The sequence below is a fragment of the Homarus americanus genome, unplaced genomic scaffold (genome assembly GCF_018991925.1).
Source record: "Homarus americanus isolate GMGI-L3 unplaced genomic scaffold, GMGI_Hamer_2.0 scaffold6317, whole genome shotgun sequence".
NCBI classification, from domain to species: Eukaryota; Metazoa; Arthropoda; class Malacostraca; order Decapoda; family Nephropidae; genus Homarus; species Homarus americanus.
The window spans coordinates 21,649,533-21,674,564 of record NW_024730668.1 but is presented as its reverse complement, the minus strand read 5'-3'; the positions used below and the strand labels follow the sequence as shown (position 1 = coordinate 21,674,564).

The following is a 25,032-nucleotide window of genomic DNA, read 5'->3' as shown; positions in this document are numbered from 1 at the left end:
TCATCCTTAATGTTACTGTATTTCCTTCAACTCTATACCATGAATAAGTAATTGAGAGGGAGTTAAAGTGCACCACCAATTGTGTACCGGGTACTTCTATTTTGTTTTAGATGTTTAGATTATTTTCTTTTAAACATATCTATTTGTACCATTGGTAACATTATTAGAGAGTCTACTCTAGTTTTTTACTATTTTCTAAGGAGTTTTCATTCCATTTTCCTTACTATATGCACAGTTATTTATCAGTTTTGGCTAAAATTTGTTTTATGTCATAACAGGAATTTGATAACGGAAACAGGTTATTCTTATGGTTTTCGTGGTGGTTTGAATAAATATAACCTGTATTAATGCTTATTTATGGAGATAAAACCTGTTTTACACTAGTAATGCCAATGGTTTCTTTCAAAATGGGCAGGGCCTTGAAGATGATGGAAAATGGGTTAAAAACACGCACTAATAAGATCCTCGAGAAGCTGACCTAACCTTTCCTAACCTATATTATAACCTATTTTACCCCAAATCATACCTTATTTATCTGATGGAAGTACATAAAATGATTATGTGAACCCAGTTTCATAGGCAACCAAAAGTGTTTATGGTTAATATTCGTTTAATGGCTGCGGCAAGATTTTCGTATTTGGTTATTCTAGGATTACAGTATTAGGTTTGGTTAGGATAGGTTAGGTTTCAACAGTAATTTGGAAATTGAATTTGTCATGAGAATAGGTTTTATTGATGTATTTAGGTATGTTTTATACAAATCTGACTAATTTCTTGTACAAATAAGTGAATTTTGTAAAAAAAAAAAAAAACATAATTAAAGATTTTTTTTTTTTACAAAATTTGTTCATTTGCCCCAAAAATGAAGGTCGGATTTAAGGAAAGCACACCTAAATACACCCAATACAAACAAACAAACCTATTCTCATAACAAAAAGGAGTCACAGCCATTGAACGAATATTTACCGTGCTTACTTCTGTTAGATGTGATCCGGACAAGGAGACGATACATTGTACAAAAATAATGACATAATTTAAGTTTGTTTAACACATTTTCCAAGGATATTATGCAGTACTATTCAAATTTCCCTCACATGAGCTCCATATGATCTGCTTGGACTAATCAGAGAGCCGTTCAAATCTCCTGGGAGATTTAAGCATGCGCAAAACTTTCATCTATACATTTTCAGTCACGTTATGCCTTCTTCATGACTTAAACACCAAAAACACATGTCAACAAGAAGAGAATCACTGACGAATACACTGAAAACACCCACATTTCCCTCATCTTCAAAGCCTTAACCACTTTGTGCAAGTCATGGACATACCCCCTTAAATATGCATTAGTGATGGAATTCAAGGTAATACAGTACTCCATAAAATCACCATGAAAACGAAAATATATATTTTTTTTACATTATCAAATTCCCATTATGGCATAAAACGAATCTTTACTATCCTCTTTGTTTTCCTTAACTACAATTTATATTGTACCTGTATAGGGTTCTCATGATAATAGTTCTCTATCCCAGTTTAAGAATGATATAGGAAAGTACAGTATATAGTCTTTGCTGGAACCAACATTTATATTACAGCAGTGACAGGAATTTAACTTCTTAATCCAACTGCTGCGGTACTAAATTGCCACATTATCTTTGTCTTAGACTTTATATTTACTGTACTGTATTGTTATGTACAGTTGCCCATAGGTATAGTGTACCACCCCTCGGTGGCCTTTCCGAACTTGTTTCAACGTCAGAATCATTTTATGAATGAAAGTGTGAAATTTGGAAGTGAACAGAAGCTTGGATATGTAGATGTTGCCGGCAATGCAGGAGAGAGCCTGAGTGTAGTGTCAGCTGACTGATGGCAAGGTACACAAAGTAGCGGGAATTTAGAATGATGCAATAACTCATCAGGGGTCAAGCTTGGGGCTTTTCGTATAGAACGTATCTCCAATTATAGAATGGTAATCAATGTACAATACAGTACTACTGTACTACAGTAGTACAGGTATATCTATTATAGATCTTGACTTAATATTTCATACAGTTCACTTTGTTTCATATCTTAACCAAATTCTCGTAAGTGCAGGTATAAAATTATTACTGTACTGTACTGCATGTATTTCACTTACTATGTTTATCATTGGCTTATAATCATTGTGTACACCAAGAGTTTTAATTAAAAACATGTTTTGTTGCATTTTAAGATGTTTTTGGGAATTTATTTATTTTTTTTCAAAGGAATGTATCTCAGTTTTTATAATGGGAGTCTGTGGTAAACTGTGACCTGATTTACAAAAGTTTTTTGGGGAGCAGAACCCTTTCTTCAATTGGGGGAATACCTGTATGTACATTTTATATATTCTGTAATTCATTAATTTTTATTTTGTCTGTGTGACCTGCAATTGGTCACTGGTGTGCAATGCACACATGGATGCCGCTACAAAAGAACAAATTTACAGTAAGACTGAAAATATATAAATTTATCAATGTTATGAACCCAAAAAATTATTATTGAATGTTTAATAAATGTGATAATTATAGAGCATTGAAAGTTGAAAATATGATACACTTTAACAAAATGTGGGCTGTGATCAGTCAGTGGTGTGGGATGCTCACACGAACACCACTATAATGACAGGTTACAGTATTTACAATATGACAAGATGAATTCTCGTTTAAAAAAAATCTTTTACTTTTTACTTAAACTGGAAATGAACTGTGCTGAACAAGGACAGTAAACCGCATGCTGTGTGTAGCTTCATTGTTGAAGAGCTTGTCATGTACAGTATAGTCATGGTTTACGCTGTCAATTAAACCCGTGGAGGTCCGCGTGAAACGAGAAACGCGTAAACGAAATAACAGAACATATGGGATTAATTGAAATAGAGACTGGGCCGACCCCCTGACTACCCTTTTTCCTACACAATACGTACGTTGTAGTAAAAACAACATCTTAATTTTATGATGGTATGCACACACAATTAATATTTAAGAGAAATATCAATAATATTAGGTTTTTTAACACTTACGTTAGTAGAGAGATGGCTGGGCGCACGGGGATGGGGGGTTGGTTCCGAGGCAGAGGGCAGATTATTGGCCCTCACCTGTATCACTTGTATCACCTGTATCACTATCCACCACAGAGGCTTGCAGAGCCTCTTTGTCAAACCCCTCAAAGTCCATATCCTCACTATCACTGACTTGGGCTGGCTGTGGTGGGTGGCGGGTGAAGAACTCAGTAATGTTTTGTTGACTGGGCGACCTAGTGCGCACCCTTCCCGCGCTGCTTCCCGCGCTGCTTCCCGCGTAAATGATGGAATGTACCGCGTAACTAATAATTGCCGGCCTGGCCAGGTGCCGCGCAAATGACCAAACGCAGTGGCGTAGCTAGAGTGTGTGCCACCCGGGGCGGCCGTTGAGTTTGCCGCCCGGGGCGGCCCTTGAGTTTGCCGTGCCCCCACAAAAAATACATATTGCACAGTGACTCACTCATATATATATATATATATATATATATATATATATATATATATATATATATATATATATATATATATATATATATATATATATATATATATATATATATATATATATATATATATATATAGTTTGTGTACCATTATAATATTACTGTACTTTCACATACTCAAATATAGTATGCTTTAAATACACACCAAACATACTTAAACTTTATAAGTTTCCTTAATCCTCAACAGGTTACAGGTTGTGTGTGTGGCGGGGGGGGGGGGCGCATAGCAAGGGTGTAGCTCATGACGTGGCCGTGATGATGTGGGTCAGGTGTTAGGTCAGACACGACAAGGATTAACTTGCCGCCGATACAAAGGGATGGATTAACGTCTCCAGTAGCTGCAGATATGGGTGATGAGCAGACCCAAAAGTGCCGCCCCCCAAAAGTGCCGCCCGGGGGGACCGCCCCGCCCCTAGCTACGCTAGTGACCAGCATATAAAGGAAATCCGCGTAAATCGAGACTATACTGTACAGTACTATAGTATATTCATAAGAACTATACAGTACTGTACAAGGATAGAGAATGGGGAAACAAGATTGTTTTACACGTTACAGTACACTACATCTTAAGTGATGACCAGATATGAGATAGCGGTTGGTGACTTCATATTGTAAAAGAGATTCAGAAGTTGATGAAAATTCTGACTGACTCTGCTGTACTGTACATTGATTTTACTCTCCCCCCATCCCGACCCCCTGAACGTTGATGGTGTAAATCATGATTTTATGGTAAGATTTGAAAATTTTAATGATTTTTTTTTTATTATTAACCGTTCAATGGTTAATGACCACAAGTTACCATCACTGTCATCAAAGGGTTAAAGCACTCAGGTTTCTATGTTTCTTAGACTTGAGTATTTGCTTTTTATAGGGTTTAATGAGGTTCAATTTGGCCACTACCAGTCTGTGGTCTACGTGATTGTATCCATTGCTTCTGAGGGAATACTCTTAACATTCATTACATTTGTTTTGTCACTGACTAATAAGAAATCTGTCACAGACATGGTAGTGTGGGTTTCCTGTACACTACTCCACCTATACCATGTCCATATATGTTTTTCTTTCGTTATAAAGAAAGAGTTCATCAAAGCTAAATCATTTCTAATATCGACTTATAATGCTCTTCGTGTGTTCCTGGAAAATGGAGCACTATAACAAACAGCTCCCTTAGAGGTCACTATAAAATGAGCTGTATTTGTTAGCTGCCTAAATTACAGTTTCCTCTGTACTCCTTAAGGGCTAGAGAATTTTTAAAGGAGGGGAGACTAATCTTAAGATTATTGCCCCAGTGGTCCTAAACATCAAGCCTCTTGTGAACATATTCATGAGTTATGAACATATTCAGGAGTTATTCAAACCAAATTCAGTTATAAACCAAGAATTCAGGATCAGTCCCACATGTTTGCTATAACTGAGTTTTTAAAGTGTGTTCTTTTACCTAAAAATGCCATCCTGTGTAGGTAACTGGAAAGCTTGGATATCTTGGTAAAGACACAGATATGGTGGAAAGTCTGTGGTAAGGGCTCCAGATGCATTGGGGGTCGTGTGATAGGTGTCCAGGGATGGTGAAGGCTGTGGGGTAGGGGCCTAGGGATGGTGGGGTCTTGGGGTAGGGGCCCAGTGATGGTGGGGTCGTATGAGGCCTAGAAATGGTGGGGTCGTATGGTAAAGGCCTAGAAATGGTGGGGTCGTATGGTAAAGGCCTAGAAATGGTGGGGTCGTATGGTAAAGGCCTAGAAATGGTGGGGTCGTGTGGTAGAGACCTAGGAATGGTGGGGTCGTGTGGTAGAGACCTAGGAATGGTGGGGTCGTGTGGTAGAGACCTAGGAATGGTGGGGTCGTGTGGTAGAGACCTAGGAATGGTGGGGTCGTGTGGTAGAGGCTTAGGAATGATGGGGTCGTGTGGTAGAGACCTAGGAATGGTGGGGTCGTGTGGTAGAGACCTAGGAATGGTGGGGTCGTGTGGTAGAGGCTTAGGAATGATGGGGTCGTGTGGTAGAGGCCTAGGAATTATGAGGTCGTGTGCTAATTAAATTTTGAAAATTTGTGTGTACAGTAGCGAGTTTATTGTGCACCCATTTTCATCCCGTCATAAGTATCACCAACGGATTACAGGAGAGAGGTTGACAATAGGTCATTGTCAAACTTCAGCGGTCAGTTTGCTGCTGCACTGAGTGTCCCGAGTATTTTCAGTACATTATGTATCAGGATCTTTATATAAGAGTGGACCTATTGGGTGCAAAATATGGATAGTGTTATATGTATCAGCTATCTTACCATTGGCAGTCAAGTGCTCTGTCATTACACTTAGAGTATGTTTGCACCTGTTCCTAAATGGTAAAATTTTCTCACAGTCTATAGGTGTTTGGCCATATGTCTGTCCACAGGCTGTACATTATGTATTGTTTACATCTGCATAAGGGGCATAATGCAAGGTGTACTTATATCGTAGCCGTAGTCAAGCAGTGACAACAACTCATGGTCTACTGATATTGTTACTTGCCCCATACAGTACACAACTTTTACTAGGTACACCTCATCACAGTAGACATTGAATCTACGAGTGCCTGCTTGCATTCATATGCTTGATTCGAATTCATCAGCAAGTTCTTTGTTAATAATAATGTTTAGGGCAGTGATGTACAGTCCTTGATTTTTTTAACGGTGTCTTTGTTAGACGTGAATTTAGCTAGGGTATCGACTCGGTCATGTTATCGGAGGCCTATTTGACAGGCGATCCACAGTGGGTTGATCCTGGCACCCTCGACAGCAAGGCTTTACTGTTAGTGTCTGGCTTCAGAGACAAGTGTATGGCACTTATTATGCTGAGTTATAATAGCAGCATTTCCAGTCCTCTTCCAGGTATTTTTGAGAGAGATCCCAGTGTTTATGGTCTGTGTGATTGAGTTTGTATTCATATGGTAGGGTAAGTGATTGTTGGGTCGTGTGCTACGGACCATGGATGGTAGGGGTGGTGAGGTAGGGACCATGGATGGTAGGGGTGGTGAGGTAGGGACCATGGAAGGTAGGGGTGGGAGGATGGAAAGGAATTGGTGAGTGGGATCATGGAAGGTGGGGTGGTGAGATAGGGACCATGGATGGTGGGGGTGGTGAGGTAGGGACCATGGATGGTAAGGGTGGTGGTAGGGACCATGGATGGTAGAGGTGGTGAGGGGGACCATGGATGGTTGGGGTGGTGAGGTAGGGACCATGGCTGGTAGGGGTGGGAGGTAGGGACCATGGATGGTTGGGGTGGTGAGGTAGGGACCATGGATGGTAGAGGTGGTGAGGTAGGGACCATGGATGGTTGGGGTGGTGAGGTAGGGACCATGGTGGTAGGGGTGGTGAGGTGGGACCATGGATGGTAGGGGTGGTGGAGGTAGGACCATGGATGGTAGGGGTGGTGGGAGGTGGGGACCATGGATGGTAGAGGTGGTGAGGTGGGACCATGGATGGTTGGGGTGGTGAGGTGGGACCATGGATGGTTGGGGTGGTGAGGTGGGGACCATGGGTGGGGTGGTGGGAGGTAGGGACCATGGATGGTTGGTAGGGACCATGGATGGTAGAGGTGGTGAGGTAGGGACCATGGATGGTTGGGTGGTGAGGGGGATCCATGGGTGGTAGGGGGGTGAGGTAGGGTAGGGATGGTAGGGGGTGGACCATGGATGGTGGGGTGGTGAGGTAGGGACCCAGGGAATGGGGTGGTGAGGTAGGGACCATGGGTGGTGGGTGGTGAGATAGGGACCATGGATGGTAGAGGTGGTGAGGTAGGGACCATGGGTGGTAGGGGTGGGGTAGGGACCATGGCTGGTAGAGGTGGTGAGGTAGGGACCATGGGGGTAGGGGTGGTGAGATAGGGACCATGGATGGTAGAGGTGGTGTGGAGGGACCATGGGTGGTAGGGGTGGTGAGATAGGGACCATGGGTGGTAGGGTGGTGAGATAGTTGACCATGGGTGGTAGGGGTGGTGAGATAGGGACCATGGATGGTAGGTGGTGAGGTAGGGACCATGGGTGGTAGGGGTGGTGAGATAGGGACCATGGATGGTAGAGGTGGTGGGGTAGGGACCATGGGTGGTAGGGGTGGTGATAGGGGACCATGGATGGTAGGTGAGGTGAGACCATGGATGGTAGGGGTGGTGAGGTAGGGACCATGGGTGGTGGGGTGGTGAGATAGGGTGGTGGTGAGAGGTAGGGACCACCATGGTGGAGGTGGTGAGTAGGGACCAGTGGGTGGTGAATAGGGGATGGTAGGGTGGTGAGGGATAGAGATGGGGTGGGGTAGGGGTGGTGAGATAGGGACCATGGGTGGTAGGGGTGGTGAGATAGGGACCATGGATGGTAGGGGTGGTGAGGTAGGGACCATGGGTGGTGGGGTGGTGAGATAGGGACCATGGATGGTAGAGGTGGTGAGGTAGGGACCATGGGTGGTAGGGGTGGTGATATAGGGACCATGGATGGTAGAGGTGGTGAGTAGAGACCATGGATGGTAGGGGTGGTGAGGACCATGGATGGTGGGGGTGGTGATGGGGACCATGGATGGTAGGGGTGGTGAGGTGGGACCATGGATGGTAGGGGTGGTGGTAGGGACCATGGATGGTGGGGTGAGGGACCATGGATGGTGGGGGTGGTGAGATAGGGACCATGGATGGTAGGGGTGGTGAGGTAGGGACCATGGATGGTAGGGGTGGTGAGGTAGGGACCATGGATGGTAGGGGTGGTGAGGTAGGGGGCCAGGCGGGGTGATGGCCAGGATCAATACAGCGTGGATGCTGCGCCAGCCTCCCGCGCCCTGATCCAGATGCCAGCTCGTGCCCACCTGCTCACACCCGCATATATTTCTTTATTTCTACTTGTATGGTCTAATAAAAACGTCACAAGTTTTTGGTCACAACAATGACCTAAGTCATCCACCGCCGGTCTTGGGCCGCCTTTTTTATGAACATATGTACGGTGTTTGTGAAACAATATTAAAACTACTGTACTGGCATATTGTTTGGAATTTAATTTTATTAACTCTTTATTCTTTATGTGTACAAAGTGTCACTGCTGCAGTTTAAGTTGATGCTACTTGGTATTTGAATTGACGTGGTTGATGGGTGTGAACGTCACGTGAAACGTTCTGGCAGTGGTGCGGTTTTGAAGTAATCTCGGCAGTTGTCATCTGCGTGAGAGTTGGTGTGAGCATCCTCCTCCTACTCCTCCTCCCCCCGTCTGTCTTACCGTGTGTCAACCTCCGACACAACAACACTCCACCCCCGGACTGTGTAACCTTGGCCATCGCTGCCATCCTCAACCTCACACCATAACACCACACTAACTTCTAACCCACAACGGAGCCTATTAAGCCAACCATCGCTCCATTCAGTTATGATCACCGCCGTTGACCACTCATGTCATTGACCAGGATTGACCCCAGTGACTAGACATCTACGTTGATCTTGACCTTAGTGAGCGTGGGCCGGAGTGCCTAGTGAGTGAGCCAGGTGTGGTGGACCCCACATTTGCTCATCTCACTTCGAACGTTACATTAATCGGTGCCTACCATATGACGTAATGTAGGTGAGATAGAGTAGGCGGGTGAACTAGTGAGTGACCTGGGTTGAGGGAAGTATTGAACTCATGTGAGTTGGCGTGCGTGTGTGTGTGTGTGTGTGTGTGCGTGCGTGCGTGCGTGCGTGCGTGCGTGCGTGCGTGTGTGCGTGTGTGTGTGTGCAGTGATCGTTGTCTGCGGCGCCAAGTGCTGCCACCGCCGCTGCCGTCGCCAGCCTCCCTCGTCATGTTGGACTGTAAGTGTGCCTCTCTCACCCTCATTAACATGTAAGGTAACCTCTTACTGGCTGAGTGTAACCTGTTGCCCATAGCATCACGCCCTTTCCTTTCCCACCTCTTTAACTTGATCCTCCCCTCAGCTGATTTCCGTCAGCTGGTTGTTCCCTCAGCTGATTCCCATCAGCTGGTTGTCCTCTCAGCTGATTTTCCCAAAAGCATTCTTCCCTTTAGTGTCATTCCTGTCAACTGTTTCTGCTCTATTTGACTCTCATCATTTAGTTTTACCCTGAACTGACTCTCACCAGCTGGCTCTCCCCGTAACTGACTGACTCTTCCCTCAGCTGACTCCTAGTTACCAGGTCTTCCCTCAGCTGACTCCTAGTTACCAAGTCTTCCCCCAACTGACTCCTAGTTACCAAGTCTTCCCTCAGCTGACTCCTAGTTACCAAGTCTTCCCTCAGCTGACTCCTAGTTACCAAGTCTTCCCTCAGCTGACTCCTAGTTACCAAGTCTTCCATCAGCTGACTCCTAGTTACCAAGTCTTCCATCAGCTGACTCCTAGTTACCAAGTCTTCCCTCAGCTGACTCCTAGTTACCAAGTCTTCCCTCAGCTGACTCCTAGTTACCAAGTCTTCCCTCAGCTGACTCCTAGTTACCAAGTCTTCCCTCAGCTGACTCCTAGTTACCAAGTCTTCCCTCAGCTGACTCCTAGTTACCAAGTCTTCCCTCAGCTTCCTCTCCTCTGTTGACTTTCCCCTCATATCAGCCCAATCATCTGACACCCCTTAGTTGCTTCCCCTCTACTGTTGACCCACAGTGGATTCCCCTTAACTGAACGTCCGCTCAGTCGACTTTCCCAACAGTTGACTTCTTGCTGACTTTCCCTTCAGATGACTTCCACCACAGTTGATCCCCTTCACAGCTGACGCTTTCCTCAGCTGACTCTTGACTTCCTTTAAGTGACTCACCACAGACTCACCACAATGTACTCACCCTTTATCTGTGTCTCCTTTCATTTGGCTCATAATCTCAGTTGGCTGTCCTCAGCTATCCCCTCTTTAATGACGACCCTCACTGCATTCTCCCCTCAGCTGACTTCACTCAACTGACACTCCCCTCAGCTGACTTCACACAACTGACTCTCCCCTCAGCTGACTTCACCCAACTGACTCTCTTCAGCTGACTTCATTCAATTGACTCTCCCCTCAGCTGACTTCACTCAATTGACTCTCCCCTCAGCTGACTTCACTCAACTGACACTCCCCTCAGCTACTTCACCCAGCTGACTCTCCCCTCAGCTGACTTCACTCAATTGACTCTCTCCTCAGCTGATTTCACTCAATTGACTCTCCCCTCAGCTGACTTCACTCAATTGACACTCCCCTCAGCTGACTTCACTCAATTGACTCTCCCCTATGCTGACTTCACTCAACTGACACTCCCCTCAGCTGACTTCACCCAGTTGACTCTGCCCTTAGCCTTGCCACAGTAGACCTCAACTGACTCTCCATACAGATGACTCTCTCTTGAATTGACTCCTCTCAATTCACTTCAGTTGACTGTCCCCCATAGTTGACTGTCCTCCATAGTTGACTGTCCCCCATAGTTGACTGTCCCCCATCTGTCCTCCATAGTTGACTGTCCTCATAGTTGACTGTCCCCATAGTTGACTGTCCCCCATAGTTGACTGTCCCCATAGTTGACTGTGTTGACTGTCCCCATGACTGTCCTCCATAGTTGACTGTCCCCATAGTTGACTGTCCCCCCAGTTGACTGTCCCCCATAGTTGACTGTCCCCCCATAGTTGACTGTCCCCATAGTTGACTGTCCCCCATAGTTGACTGTCCCCATAGTTGACTGTCCCCATAGTTGACTGTCCCCATAGTTGACTGTCCCCATAGTTGACTGTCCTGTCCCCATAGTTGACTGTCCCCATAGTTGACTGTCCCCCATAGTTGACTGTCCCCCATAGTTGACTGTCCCCCATAGACTGTCCCCATAGTTGACTGTCCCCATCCCCATAGTCGACTGTCCCCATAGTCGACTGTCCCCATGTTAACTGTCCTCATAGTCGACTGTCCCCCATAGTTGACTGTCCCCATTGACTGTCCCCAGTTGACTGTCCCCCATAGTTGACTGTCCCCCTGTCCCCATAGTTGACTGTTGACTGTCCCCATAGTTACTGTCCCCCATAGTTGACTGTCCCCATAGTTGACTGTCCCTCATAGTTGTCTGTCCCTTATAGTCTGACCCCCATAGTTGACTGTCCTCATAGTTGACTGTCCCCATAGTTGACTGTCCCTGACTGTCCCCCATAGTTGACTGTCCCCATAGTCGACTGTCCCCCATAGTTGACTGTCCCCATAGTTGACTGTCCCATAGTTGACTGTCCCCCATAGTTGACTGTCCCATAGTTGACTGTCCCCCATAGTTGACTGTCCCCCATAGTTGACTGTCCCCATAGTTGACTGTCCCCCATACTGTTGACTGTCCCCATAGTCGACTGTCCCCCATAGTCGACTGTCCCCATAGTCGACTGTCCCCCATACATAGTTGACTGTCCCCATACTGTCCCCATAGTTGACTGTCCCCCCATAGTTGACTGTCCCCATAGTTGTCCCCATAGTTGACTGTCCCCCATAGTTGACTGTCCCCCACAGTTGACTGTCCCCCATAGTTGACTGTCCCCCAGTTAACTGTCCCCATAGTTGACTGTCCCTCCAGTTGACTGTCCCCATAGTTAACTGTCCCCATAGTTGACTGTCCCCATAGTTAACTGTCCCCATAGTTAACTGTCCCCTGTTATTTGTCCCCCATAGTTGACTGTCCCCCATAGTACTGACTGTCCCCATAGTTGACTGTCCCCATAGTCCCCATAGTTAACTGTCCCCGTTGACTGTCCCCCTGTCCCCCATAGTTAACTGTCCCCCATAGTTAACTGTCCCCATAGTTGACTGTCCCCATAGTTAACTGTCCCCCATCTGTCCCCCCATAGTTAACTGTCCCCATAGTTGATAGTTAACTGTCCCCACTGTTAACTGTTAACTCTCCCCACAGTACCTCCCACTGTTAACTCTCCCACAGTACACAGTACCTCCTGTTAACTCTCCCCACAGTACCTCCCACTGTTAACTCTCCCCACAGTACTTCCCGTTGTTAACTCCCCACAGTACCTCCCTGTTAACTCTCCCCACAGTACCCTCCTGTTCTCCCCACAGTACCTCCTGTTAACTCACCTCCACTGTTAACTCCCCCTCCCACTGTACTTCCCATTGTTAACTCCCCATAGTACCTCCACAGTGTAACTGTTAACTCTCCCCACAGTACCTCCACTGTTAACTCCCCACAGTACCTCCCACTGTTAACTCTCCCCACAGGTACTTACTTCCGTTGTTAACTCCCCCCGCAGTACCTCCCACTGTTAACTCTCCCCACAGTACCTCCCACTGTTAACTCCCCCGCAGTACTTCCCGTTGTTAACTCCCCACAGTACCTCCCACTGTTAACTCCCCACAGTACCTCCCACTGTTAACGCTCCTGCAATTGAATGTCAGCAGAATATAAGAGTTTAAAAAAATAATTGTGAGTAATTAATAATAATAATAATAATACAATAATAATAATAATAATAATAATAATAATAATAATAATAATAATAATAATAATACATATTTCAAATACTTTTAACTGCAGAGTAATGTGGAAATAGTTGTGTATATACTTGAATATTGTATGCTGTATACAGTGTAATTATGGCGTGTAGGAGAGAGTTTTGTCGTGGTGGTGTGATGTGCAGAATGTCTTGCAAAGGAAAATCAAGTTGTTTGTCTTTTTTTTGTATTTCCCAAGGCAGCTTTAGGTGTAAATAGCTCAAAATAGGTGTCGGAAATAGACGAATGATTGGCGTCTTTGTTGCTCTATTTATTAAAGAGACTCGTATAAAGTACTCTGTATATATACCTTCAGAGTACTACTATGTATACTGACTTGGTTTGTAATATTTGATGCTACGATGATCATGCAAGATTAATTAATGCATTTGTATGATCCCTGAAGAATATATAATGCAACTGACACTAGAGGAGTTTTACACTCTTAATGGTGACCTCCAGATTCTTAGTGTTTATAAGATTCACTGTGTAGATAATATGAACTTAAAAATGGTTTTCTTTACATAGCTTGTTTGTAGTGTAAAGCTTGGTAAAAAGAAGTGTTGGAACACATTTCCAAACCGAACCACAAATATCATGACATGGAAGGTAATCTGTAAAGGTTCACTACGACGTGAAGGAAGTGGGGTACCCTGTATATGTTGTACAGTACAGTGCAGTAATATGATTACACATTTGGTTTCAGCAGGTTCACGTGTTGTTAATGTATGTTGGAATTAAATAATATATTGGAACTTATAAGAAGTAAGAAATTGATAGTGGTCATCTTATACGGGATATGTTTCCTTTAAGAAAGTTGAATGTTGATTGTGGAAGCAACTTAGTCTCCATCACTTAACATTCATGCCTGAGACCTGTTTTTGTCTAACTAATAATGATATGAAAGAAAAAATTAATTGGCTAGCAAAAAGAACTGGAAAGTAGGAGACAGTTTATTTAAAAAGTAGTAACAAATGCTAGATTCCTCTCATCTCACTCTGTCGAGTGACGTCATCACCCTCCTAGAAAATTGCCAGATAGTTTTTATGGCGACGTGTATGAAATTTTCAATTAAGATTTTCAAAAAGTGGTTCCGCGTTTCCTGATTTTTTTAAGGCGCGAGACTGTATCATCACTATCAGCCTGGCCTGACTGTTGTAGGTGACGCTTAATAAAGTATTTTTTCTCTGACCTTGAAGCTTTGTTGTTAAGATTTATTTCCTATTTTACATTTTTATCTCTTTCGACAAATTGTGTTGGTCGTATTGAAATTCAGTATGACAAGTTATTCGTAAACAAAGTGTAGGGTCACGACTGGTGTTTGTGTGTGTGTGTGTGTAACCTCGTAGAAGCTCTTGGATAGTGATGTTTATCTTTCATTTAAGGCTGTATACTGTATACAAGTGTGTGTGTGTGTAATGTGGCTTGCTTTACATGTGTCATTCACCTCTTGCGACTCTATGAATAACAAACACCCATGAGACACTGACGGGGAATGTGGCAGAGTTTAGTACTGAATTAACACCCACAACAGACATATCATAAGCGAGTGTGTTGTTATACAAGTATCAAAGGTACATTCTATTTTGTACGATCCCTGCCATATTTACAGACACCACACCACACTGCAACACTACCACACCACTACGTCAGGAGGTAAGCATCGTCAACTGTGTCCAGGGAGGAGGGGAAAGGGGTTGGGAGGGGTGACGTGCCTAAAGAACTTAAAATCGCGTGTCATTGTATCAAAAGCCCGCCGGGAACTTCTTCATTATTCAGGAAAGATTTTAGTTCGTGAGTCACATTTGTCTGGGCACTTGCCTCTGTGTGCTTTAGTTTCGGTCTGCTGTTCCTTTGTCTATTTTTTGTCTGCTGTCCCTTTCTCTTATTCATATATGTTTGCTGCCCCTTTGTCTGTTTTTGTCTGCTGCCCCTTGTCCCTTATTCATCTCTCTGCTGTCCCTTTGTCTATTTTTGTCTGTTGCCCCTTTGTCTATTTTTGTCTGCTGTTCCTTTGTCCCTTATTCATCTTTGTCTGCTGTCCCTTTGTTTATTTTTGTCTGCTGCCCATGTATCCTCTCTCTCCTTGTCTGTTGCCCATGTATCCTCTCCCTCCTTGTCTGCTGCTCGTGTATCCTCTCTCTCTTTGTCTGCTGCCCATGTATCCTCTCTCTCCTTTTCTGCTGCCAATGTATCCTCTCTTTGTCTCCTGCCCATGTATCCTCTCTCTCCTTGTCTGCTGTCCATGTATCCTCTCTCTCCTTGTCTGCTGTCCACGTATCCTCTCTCTCCTTGTCTGCTGTCCATGTATCCTCTCTTTCCTTTTCTGCTGCCAATGTATCCTCTCTTTGTCTCCTGCCCATGTATCCTCTCTCTCCTTGTCTGCTGTCCATGTATCCTCTCTCTCCTTGTCTGCTGTCCACGTATCCTCTCTCTCCTTGTCCACGGCCGAAGTATCGTTGAAATTTACCTGACGCCGTGCCTTAATTAGAGGGTTTTCCCCGACCACAGATATGGGGAAGACCAGCTGACGAGTGTTACGAGACGAACTAAATGGCGTCGGTTGTCTCGCTCTTGTGTGGACCTCAGGCACAGGGAAATAATCTAAGTTCTTATGTTGGTGTTGTTTTGTTTTGTGAGTAGAGAGAGGGAGGGAGGGTGTAGTGGGAGAAGGAAGGTATATGAGGTGGTGTCCTAACAGTGTGATAATGTGTGGAGACTGTGGGATATCCCCCTCACCTCACCTCATCATCTGCATCATTCTTCACTCACTCTGATACCGAAATACTGAGGTGTCCTCTAAGCCAGCCTGGAGACTCAAAGATTCCCAAGATTAAAATTATCCCCAAACTAATTATGTGAGATAATATGAAATTTATTATGCACAAATATGGTAGCTCATATGATGGTTACGTTAGGTTCCGAGACTGCCGTTATTACTTGCATCATATAATACTGTTTTAGGGAGTGGGGGGGGGGTAACGTTACGAGAACTGACCACGAACTTATTCACCAGTTTGTTATTCCCCTTCCTCCATCCCTGCTCTCATCCCTCACCACTTGGCCATTTATCCCACATAAATAACTCCTTGATCATCACCGTCACAGCCAAGAGCTATAATTATAATTGCCACGCTGGCGGGGTTAGTGTTGTCTATGTATCTAAGGTCGTAGCTATGAGTATATCATGATCGTGGACGGAAAGACCTATGGTGATTATACATGTGAAATATATTCAGTTTGCTATCCCCGAAACTCGTGTTGTATTTGGGGGTCAGGGGTCAAGGTCACGTTTGAAAATGGCATAACCTGGCATTTTCCAAGGCTTGAGCGCAATTTGGTGATGGTGATGAGAGGGAGGTGTTCCGTGATGGTTTGTTAGTGGTGTGTGGGAAGGAGGGAGGGGGGGTTTAAGGATGTGCGGGCGAGTGTTGGGAAGTATGGGGGTTTAGGTGGATGTGGGAGGTGTAGGTGGGTGTGGTGGCAGAGATGATAAAACGTGGTTGTGGCTGTAGTGTGGGAGTATTAAGGTTGTCGGTAGGGTGGATATTGGCAGTGACGACAAGTCTTATGCCAAAACCCCCTACCCTTCCACCCCACACCTCGACAGTGAGTGCGTGTCATTAGTTGGGTGCTGCACTATAGTATGGGAGTGTAACATTAATAGTGTAATTTGATGTTAGTAGTAATTGTACTAATAAAAACAGTATTGATGACAGTTGTAAATGTAATGAGTGTGTTTATGGATGTTGTATTAGTTATGGTAATTGTAGTTGTATTATCAGTGTTGTTGGTTGTTGTGAAAAGTAAAAGTGGTTTTCATAAATTATTAGGTTGTTAGGGACAGCGTGGATTCAGCTTATTGAATGGTAAATTACGGAAGGAGGCAGTATAGTCGGTACTGCACTCGACTTCCTTACCCCTCCAGTTAAGTAGACTGGGAGTGCCCCGAGGTCGAACCAGCAACCTATAGAACAAAAAACAAGTGTTGTATCCACTCTGCCTCCGTATTCCAAATAGTTGTTTTAGTACTCTATTAATATTATTTTTATACTATTAGTAGCTGTGATGATAGTTTTATAAATTGTAATGCTACTTGAAATTGTATACTGTAGTAGAAGTAGTACTGTAGCGATAATAGTTAATGTTGGTTCAAGTGTTTGTACAGGTTGTTGTTGTTGTGACTGCTCCTTGGAGGGGGGAGGGGAGTACACACTGATAGACGGGTCTCCACTGGTAACTGCTTGTTGGCTTAGTATTATATGTAGTGGCATTAATAGTGACAGTGGTGATGAAGTTGTGGTTGTGTAAGCATCGCATCTTCTACCACCTGAGGATAGAGTCGCTGGTTGTCATGGTAACCAACCAGGTAACCTCCCTCGCTCATACTCCCTCCTCTTGCCTCCCTTCACTAGCACACACACTAATCATTGTAGCACTTATTTTTATCATATTTTGCTTATTACTTAAAACACGACAGCAACAGTATGCAGTGAACCGACACATGTTGGTGAATATACTTACTAGTATGTTAATGAGTTTAGTGATATGAAGTAAGATAGATTGATAGATGAATGCTCTATCATGGCGCCATACTCATGTTACTCATGTCTAACGGTTGGTGACTAGTTTCTGGTTGTTTTTGCTGATTCTTCTAATTTTTACGCTTTCCGGATATTTTGTTCTTCATTTCATCCTTTCGCCATCTCTGCCTACGCTAGGTCTCTCCTTTCTTCGTCTTGCCCTGTCTCCAATTCTCTACCATTGTCTCCTCATCTCAGTTTCCTTTTTGCATTCATGTCCAGTAGTCTTTCTTGTTGATCCAGTCTTCCTTCATTTGTTTGTATATCAGTATCTAGTACCTTATCTTTTATCATTCACTTGTAACACCACATTTTAAGACCCTAACCTAAGTTTCTTGTGTATCATTATCTTTGCTTTAGGGATTTACTTTGAATTTGGTAACAATAATGACTTCTGTCCTAATAACAGCAGATTCTTCGCTGTGGTGCGCTAATTTTTTCATCAGTTTGTGGCACCTCCCTCTTCACTGTCCGTAGTAAGAGTGGTATGGTATTATCTGCTTAACGAATATTTCCTATTATATTTTCCCATTATCTTAGTTTCCTCTAATACAATTGTCATTAGTGTTGTATCTTTTTGTGATTTCATTCTATCATTATAATATACACTAGAAGGAAGTGATCCAAGTTTCCTGTCTCGTAGTGTCATACCATATGCTTTTCTTCTACAATTTTTAATCGTTTTCTCCTGTTTGGGATTAAGGTGTTGGTGTTGGCCTTTATTACTGGTCTTTGTTCCTCGTTGTTAACATTCCATCTTTCTCCCTTTATTTCCTGTTTAAATATTTTATATAAATTTTGGGTCGATTAATTTTCAGCTTTTCTACACCGTCTGTCCATTCATTTACCATTGTTTTAATATTCTTCTTTAGATGCTTTACTTTGCAAGTTTTCATCTATATTTTCCGTAAAAGTAAAAGAGTTGTTTGAACCATTTCTCTGACCAAAACTTCCATTGTGTAAAAACAAAACAAAACATCTGTGAATGCCGGAATTCGAATCAGACCACCAAGGTTGGCAGTAAGACACAGGTGAAAACTGTTTACATTGATATACCTGTGTATACTATAGGTTCACATATATTTCATTGGTATTTTGCATAAAGCAACTTATTTTTCATGTAGTGTGATTACTGACGGGGCTCGCTCTCTGCTTTAAGTGCTGTAGCTGCTGACTGTTGTGCATAAAATATATTTGCATAAAATATATTTGAGTCACTAAAGAAAATGTGAAATACCGTGGAAATTAAAGAAAATGTAGGTGAAGGGATTACTATTGAAATCAACATTACATTATATTAACATGGTATTATTAAACGGTTTGTAACTAAATGGCAGCAGTGATTTTGTACTGAATTATTGATGATAAAGAGCCAGAGAGAATGAGACCAATGCTAATGAAGGTTATTTGAATTAGAAAACTCGTGTATGTCTGGTGACGAACTCTATCCGTATTGTTCACATTCCCTCTGTCTATTGCCTTGTTTCTTATATCCTTATTCCTTCATACCCTGTGTTTATTAACCATTACCTCCACCATCTCCTTACTGTGGTCAGAGCGGCACGGGTTTAACCCTCCCTTCACTGCTCCTGCTGGTCAACTCCACCACCTGCCGCAGACAGACCTCTTGCTACTCATCACCACCTCATCCTCCTCCTCTCACCACCATCTCTCTATTCCACCTGATATGGTTGTGATTTATTTCTTTGGTTACAGTTTTATAAATATATCACTCGCCCTCTTATTACCTAGCATCTTTTCTTCCTTCAAGAACAAAGAAATCAGCATAATTTTTTTCTCCCGCAGTTCACACAATATATAACTAGGCGATAAGCTCTTAAAAGCGCGTCGTACCGCACATTACTCTCCTTAGTGAGAATATGTCTTTCTGTCTTATTGTTTGGTGACAGTAACCCACACCAGAGATGTAACACGTGTTTCTCAAGAGTTACCGATGGGGGGTTAGACTAATGTAATAATAATAATAATAATAATAATAATAATAATAATATATTTAATAGTAGTTATAATTCAGTATGATAACGCTCATAACACCAATAATTGCACTGGTACTATCTGTACAGTAATATGGTAATGATTTAAGTGATAATAATAATTACTTTGCAGAAATACATTAATACATGGAATGTGTGCAGAAATACATTAATACATAGAATGTTTGCAGAAATACGTTAAACATAGAATGTATATAAATGTAGAGTAGTATATACAGCGTGTATGTTTTTCAGCTGTTGTTACCATCGTCTTGTCATCTTAGTGTGTGATTAAGTTTTTGTGTTTTGTTTAATATCATGAAACAGGCGACGCTTGCTTCCTCTCCGGCCCCTTCACCATTTGTGCTAATTCCAAAATTAATGACCCCGGGAGGGGGTGGGGGGGGGGTACTTGTCTCGGTGAGGGCGGATGGAGAAAGTGTTGGTTCTGACACACTGGGTAGAAGCGAGCCAACATAACAAGCACACACCAGGGCAGGCCAGGGGTGTAGTGTAGGTTACACTTGCCGCACACGTATCTGTACATTAACAAGTTGACCTCCCTCCCCCCTCTATCACATCCCTGCGCAGCTTATAACTACGCGGCCTCATGCAGCTGTCATCCTGTCTAGTGGAAACACTCCACACACTGATGCAGGTTCCCTGCTCTTAGGGTTTATTTCTTTGTTTTTATTTAATTTTTTTGTAATTTAGTTGACGCATACAGTAAGGGAAAGGGGCCGTTTCCTAAGGACAAATATCTGGTTTATAATATACACTAGTAGTAAAGACATGTTAATGAAAATATATACAGTATATGTGGTTAAATGGTATTAGTGTCCCCACTACACAGTTAAACACCATCATAAACACAAACTTCACCTTGAAGACCTTACCGTAGTGTGGCGCACGCACGCCACTCAATTCATCTATCCTGTAGTTATTTATGGCAACAATTAATTTTATTACAAGAAACGAGTTAGCAAGCAAGAGGTATTTACCCTCATGTTCTGTGGGCGAGATGTACACGAAACACACTCTCTCTCTCTCTCACATGTGTGAAGGTCCTTCAGAGGATGGTAATCGAAGACACTATAAGGACCAAGACAACAGGACACATGATTCAACTGCTAAAATGTCTTAATGCCCGCTGCGGAGAACATGACCATCAACAACTGCAGATTTCAGAACAGCTGTGTGTGAGGGGGGGGGGGTTAGCTCGCTTTTCTGTGGTTCTCTCTCTAGTCTAGTGGGAATAAGAGCAACATGGCCCCCTTGTGCTGTTCACCCCTCAGTTTCCCCAACTCACTTGATGGCGTTGATGGGAATTTTACCAACCAAGTCCTGTACTAACGCAACTATTTATGGTGCATTTTTTTTTTTACGTTTTAAACTGTGAAAAAAAAGCATGTTTAAGTTTGGTGAATGTTTTGTGAGTATTCTATATTATCAAGTGCTAAATATAAATGTGTTTATCATTCAGTAAGGTAAGATAAGGTCATACGATTGTTTTACCCAGTTGAAGAAGAGGGTAGGAGAGGGGAAATTGAACAGACTCGCTTCGTGAATTTCTAGTACTGTATGTATGTGATTTATCTTAGGCTGTATTTTAATCTACAAAGCTCCTCTTCATCACATATTTATAGACTTTATAAAACTGGAGAAAATATTCACTCGGTCTGCCCTTCTCGGAGATACTCAGTCAATTACTGAAATCTTTCTATTTTATTATGTTTACAATCACCTATATCATGATATTGTTGTGTTTGTCATTGAGATTATACTTGTAAAAAACTCTCAGCCGACCCCAATAGTTAGTGTCGCTGATAATGTTTTGGTGCAGCGTTACTGGAAATGGGTTGTCCGTCTGTCGTTTAGTTCAGGTTTGATTTCAGTTTTCTGTATGGGCACTATGTTTCATGTTGAGGGGGGTAGAGAGGAGGGTGTTATGTTGAGGGTAGTGTTCATGTGGAGGGTAGAGGGGGGTGTTCATGTGGAGGGGAGAGGTGTTATGTTGAGGGTAGAGGGGGTGTTATGTTGAGGGTAGAGGAAGGTGTTCATGTGGAGGGGCAGAGAGGTGTTATGTTGAGGGTAGAGAGGGGTGTTATGTTGAGGGGTGAGAGGGGGTAGAGAGGGGGGTGTTCATGTGGAGGGGATAGAGAGGGGGGTGTTGGGGGGGTATAGCCCCACCCCCCCACACACACAGAGCAGGGTAGTTATCGCCGCGTGTACTTGAAGCCCGGTAGATAGTGTGGCGGTGGAGTGTGGCAAAATGTTTCATCTCTTTCACACACTGTTTGGGAGAGTGATCCATTTCTCCCCATACTCCCCTCGTCCCCTCTCATCAGTCCCAGTATTGATACAGTATCATCTGGGAAAAGGAAAATCCAAGCCGATATGATCAACTCCACACTACAGTCCATCTTCTTGGGAACTTTATTTAATTGTTATATCCACTTCATGTTGTATTACAGTAGTATTTTATAATTTATTTTTCTTTTTTTTCCTGGAATAAGGAAATTTAATTAAATTCATTTGCTGTATAACTTTATTGAAATTCTGTTCAAATTTCTCTTACTTCCATATTATGAAATTCTGTTCAAATTTCTCTTACTTCCATATTATGAAGGCAACTTTGTAACCTTTATAGTTATGTAAGTCTCCGGAACCTGTTGTATCGTGTGGCGGGGGGGGGGGTTGTAAAATAGGTCAAAATTTTGTATGAATGTTTTGTAGGTGTCTTGTGTTAGTTGAGGGTGCCTGCCGCCATGTATACAGCATCACAGTTATGCCTCACTCTCCTGGTGTTGAGATGTAGTTGGTGGAGTTGATGCTGCTTGCTTCTGGCAACGCTCCTTGGGGATTAAGGTTGATATTAACAAAATATTTGGAGGGATGTGGAACGCGTGTGCTTGTCGTTGTTGTGAGGAAATGCCCTGGATGGTGTGCCTGTGGGTGAGGCAAGCCAGTCTTGTCAGTGTTGATAACATCAAATATCACGAGGCGAGTTTTACTACAGGACCGGTGATCCTCTCGCAATTTTGTTACGGTGTCTTGTTTCATGCTTAATTGTTTTATTGGTAAACTTGATTTTTTTGTCGTGTCATCGATTATGTAAAAACTTTTGTATGTTGTAAAAAGTTGAACATGGCAATATATTTGGCAACTTGTTGCTTTGGTGTTGACTGTGTAATTATATGGTTAAGTCAGTTGTTCTTTACCACGTGTTATTGTTTTTTTTTTATAAATTTGTTGGGGAGCATAAGTGTGTGTAGCGCCTGGCGGTGGTGGTGTGTGTTGAGTGTTCTGGGAGTGTGTGTGATACGACAAGTGTGGGAGCGGGAGTGGCTGTAGCGGTATAAACATTGGTAGACTAGTCCAGTCTGGTGGTGTGGCGGCAGTGTGGCACAGGGTGGGGGACGGGCTGGGCGTGTAGGCACCACTCTCCCTCACTATAGTGTATCCTACAGTCCTCTCCATACTATTTTACAGTGCATGTTGGTGGGTGTAGCACTAGTAGTATGTCAACAGTGTCAGTGGTGGTGGGCGGCAATGAGTGGAGGAGCGGGAGGTCATAACTCACACAAGCATTCTGTAATAAGTTTGTTCCTCGTCTCAGAAACATGATGATTTACGTGCTAATTTATGAAGGTGAACTGCTGTCATAACCAAAGTATACGTGAGTGGTTGGCAAGTGTTGGCCATGTTTACCCACAGAGGGTTGTTTATGTAGATCACTTATCGTCGACACGTAGACAGTGTATCAGTGACATGATAAGTTCGTCACTATACAGCCGCTCATGCCAACCACTTGTAACGAGGAAGAGCCTACTACTTGTGTCCACCAGTGATTCCTCCCAAGCTATCGAGTTAAAAAAAGTGACAAGAAGGAAACATGTTCAACTACCTCTTTGTATTTTCCCAATATGATTCGTTCATACTTATACTGGTGTCAGTGGCCCTCCTCGACGGTGCCTCGCTGTATAAACATCTGGCACAGATAGGAAGTGAGGGAGCGAGGAGGAGGAGGCAGGTGTTAACTGGGGTGGGGAGGGGAGGAGTAAGCAGGTGTAAACTGAGGTGTAGGAGGGGAGGAGGAGGAGGAGGCAGGTATAAACTGATTTGGGGAGGGGAGGAGGAAGCAGGTGTAAACTGAGGTGTAGGAGGGGAGGAGGAGGAGGCAGGTATAAACTGATTTGGGGAGGGGAGGAGGAAGCAGGTGTAAACTGAAGTGTAGGAGGGGGAGTTTGGGAGCGTCACAGGTGTTTCCCAACACCCCGTCGGGCGTGGTTTTCCCAATTTACTGTGACTGTTCTAGCGATTATTTCCATTGTTCTCTATTTCGGTTATTATCAGTGATCCAGTTTTGTAATTGTTAGTGTTCCATGTTGGTAATTATTAGTGGTCCTTCTGTTAATAATTATTAGTGACCCCTATGTTGGTAATTTTCAGCAGTCCATATGTTGGTAATTATCAGTGGTCTATATGTTGGTGATACTAGTTGGCATGACGATTTTCGTATTGATGTCTCCCGGTGTCTATGTTGGTTTCAAGTTGTAATGTCTTTTGCCTTCGTAAGATTTCCCTCTTTGTTGATCAGTGCATGAGTTTATATATATATATATATATATATATATATATATATATATATATATATATATATATATATATATATATATATATATATATATATATATATATATATATATATATATATGCAAGTAAATCACCGTAGGTGCGCGTGATCTAGGTATATGCTGATAACCACAAGGAAAGAAGAATACACGAAGTTCCCAAGCGCTTTCGTGTAATTCATATCTTCAGGGGTGAGTACAGACTAAAGAGAAGTACAAAACTAGGTGTATATATACAGAGGAGGGTGAGACCAGGTCCACATTAGTCTCATTAAACATACCGAAGCATTCAACATGAATTTGAGTAATGGCATGTACAAACTGGACAATTTTGTAATTAAGAATATTTGTAACCAGGTGAGAAGGTTGGGTCACCTTACCCTCTGACCTGACTACCTACCGTTGCCGTGCTATTTAAAGATTAGTAGGGTCATTACCTAATACCTGACCATTGTGGGCCTGGTCTCACCCTCCTCTGTATATATACACCTTGTCTTGTACTTCTCTTTAGTCTGTACTCACCCCTGAAGATGTGTGCGCTTAAACAAGCATAGCTCATGAATGGGAGTTGAGGTTTTGTTGACACCAAGTTCTTCATGTATCTGGCACAGCTAAATGTCACAACAGATGTTCAGAAGGTAATCCAGAAACTAAGTGTGTTGAGAGCGGTTGTCATTTGTGGCGGGCATCTTGGAGATGACTAACCATTCAGCTCAGTTCAGTCACGTCTTTAAGTGTCATATATATATATATATATATATATATATATATATATATATATATATATATATATATATATATATATATATATATATATATTAGTGATTGTTGTACACAATCTCCGAGGCCAGTGTAAAGTA

General features: G+C 43.0%; 1 protein-coding gene across 7 annotated transcripts in view; it reads left to right on the top strand.

The window, feature by feature from the left end:
• The window catches only part of LOC121867323 (protein ST7 homolog), a 62,229-nt gene that overhangs the window by 822 nt on the left and 36,375 nt on the right, over positions 1 to 25,032 (top strand). Inside the window, exon 1 of one of the 7 annotated variants that reach the window (XM_042367242.1) lies at positions 9,304 to 9,328. The exons of 2 other annotated variants lie outside the window; for them this stretch is intronic. In XM_042367242.1, coding sequence (XP_042223176.1) covers positions 9,319 to 9,328 — 10 coding nt within the window. In that variant the 5' untranslated portion in view covers positions 9,304 to 9,318. Of the gene's footprint in view, positions 1 to 9,303; positions 9,329 to 22,912; positions 23,040 to 25,032 lie in introns of those variants that run through there. 4 more of the 7 variants (XM_042367238.1, XM_042367241.1, XM_042367240.1 and 1 more) reach the window with 4 other exon arrangements.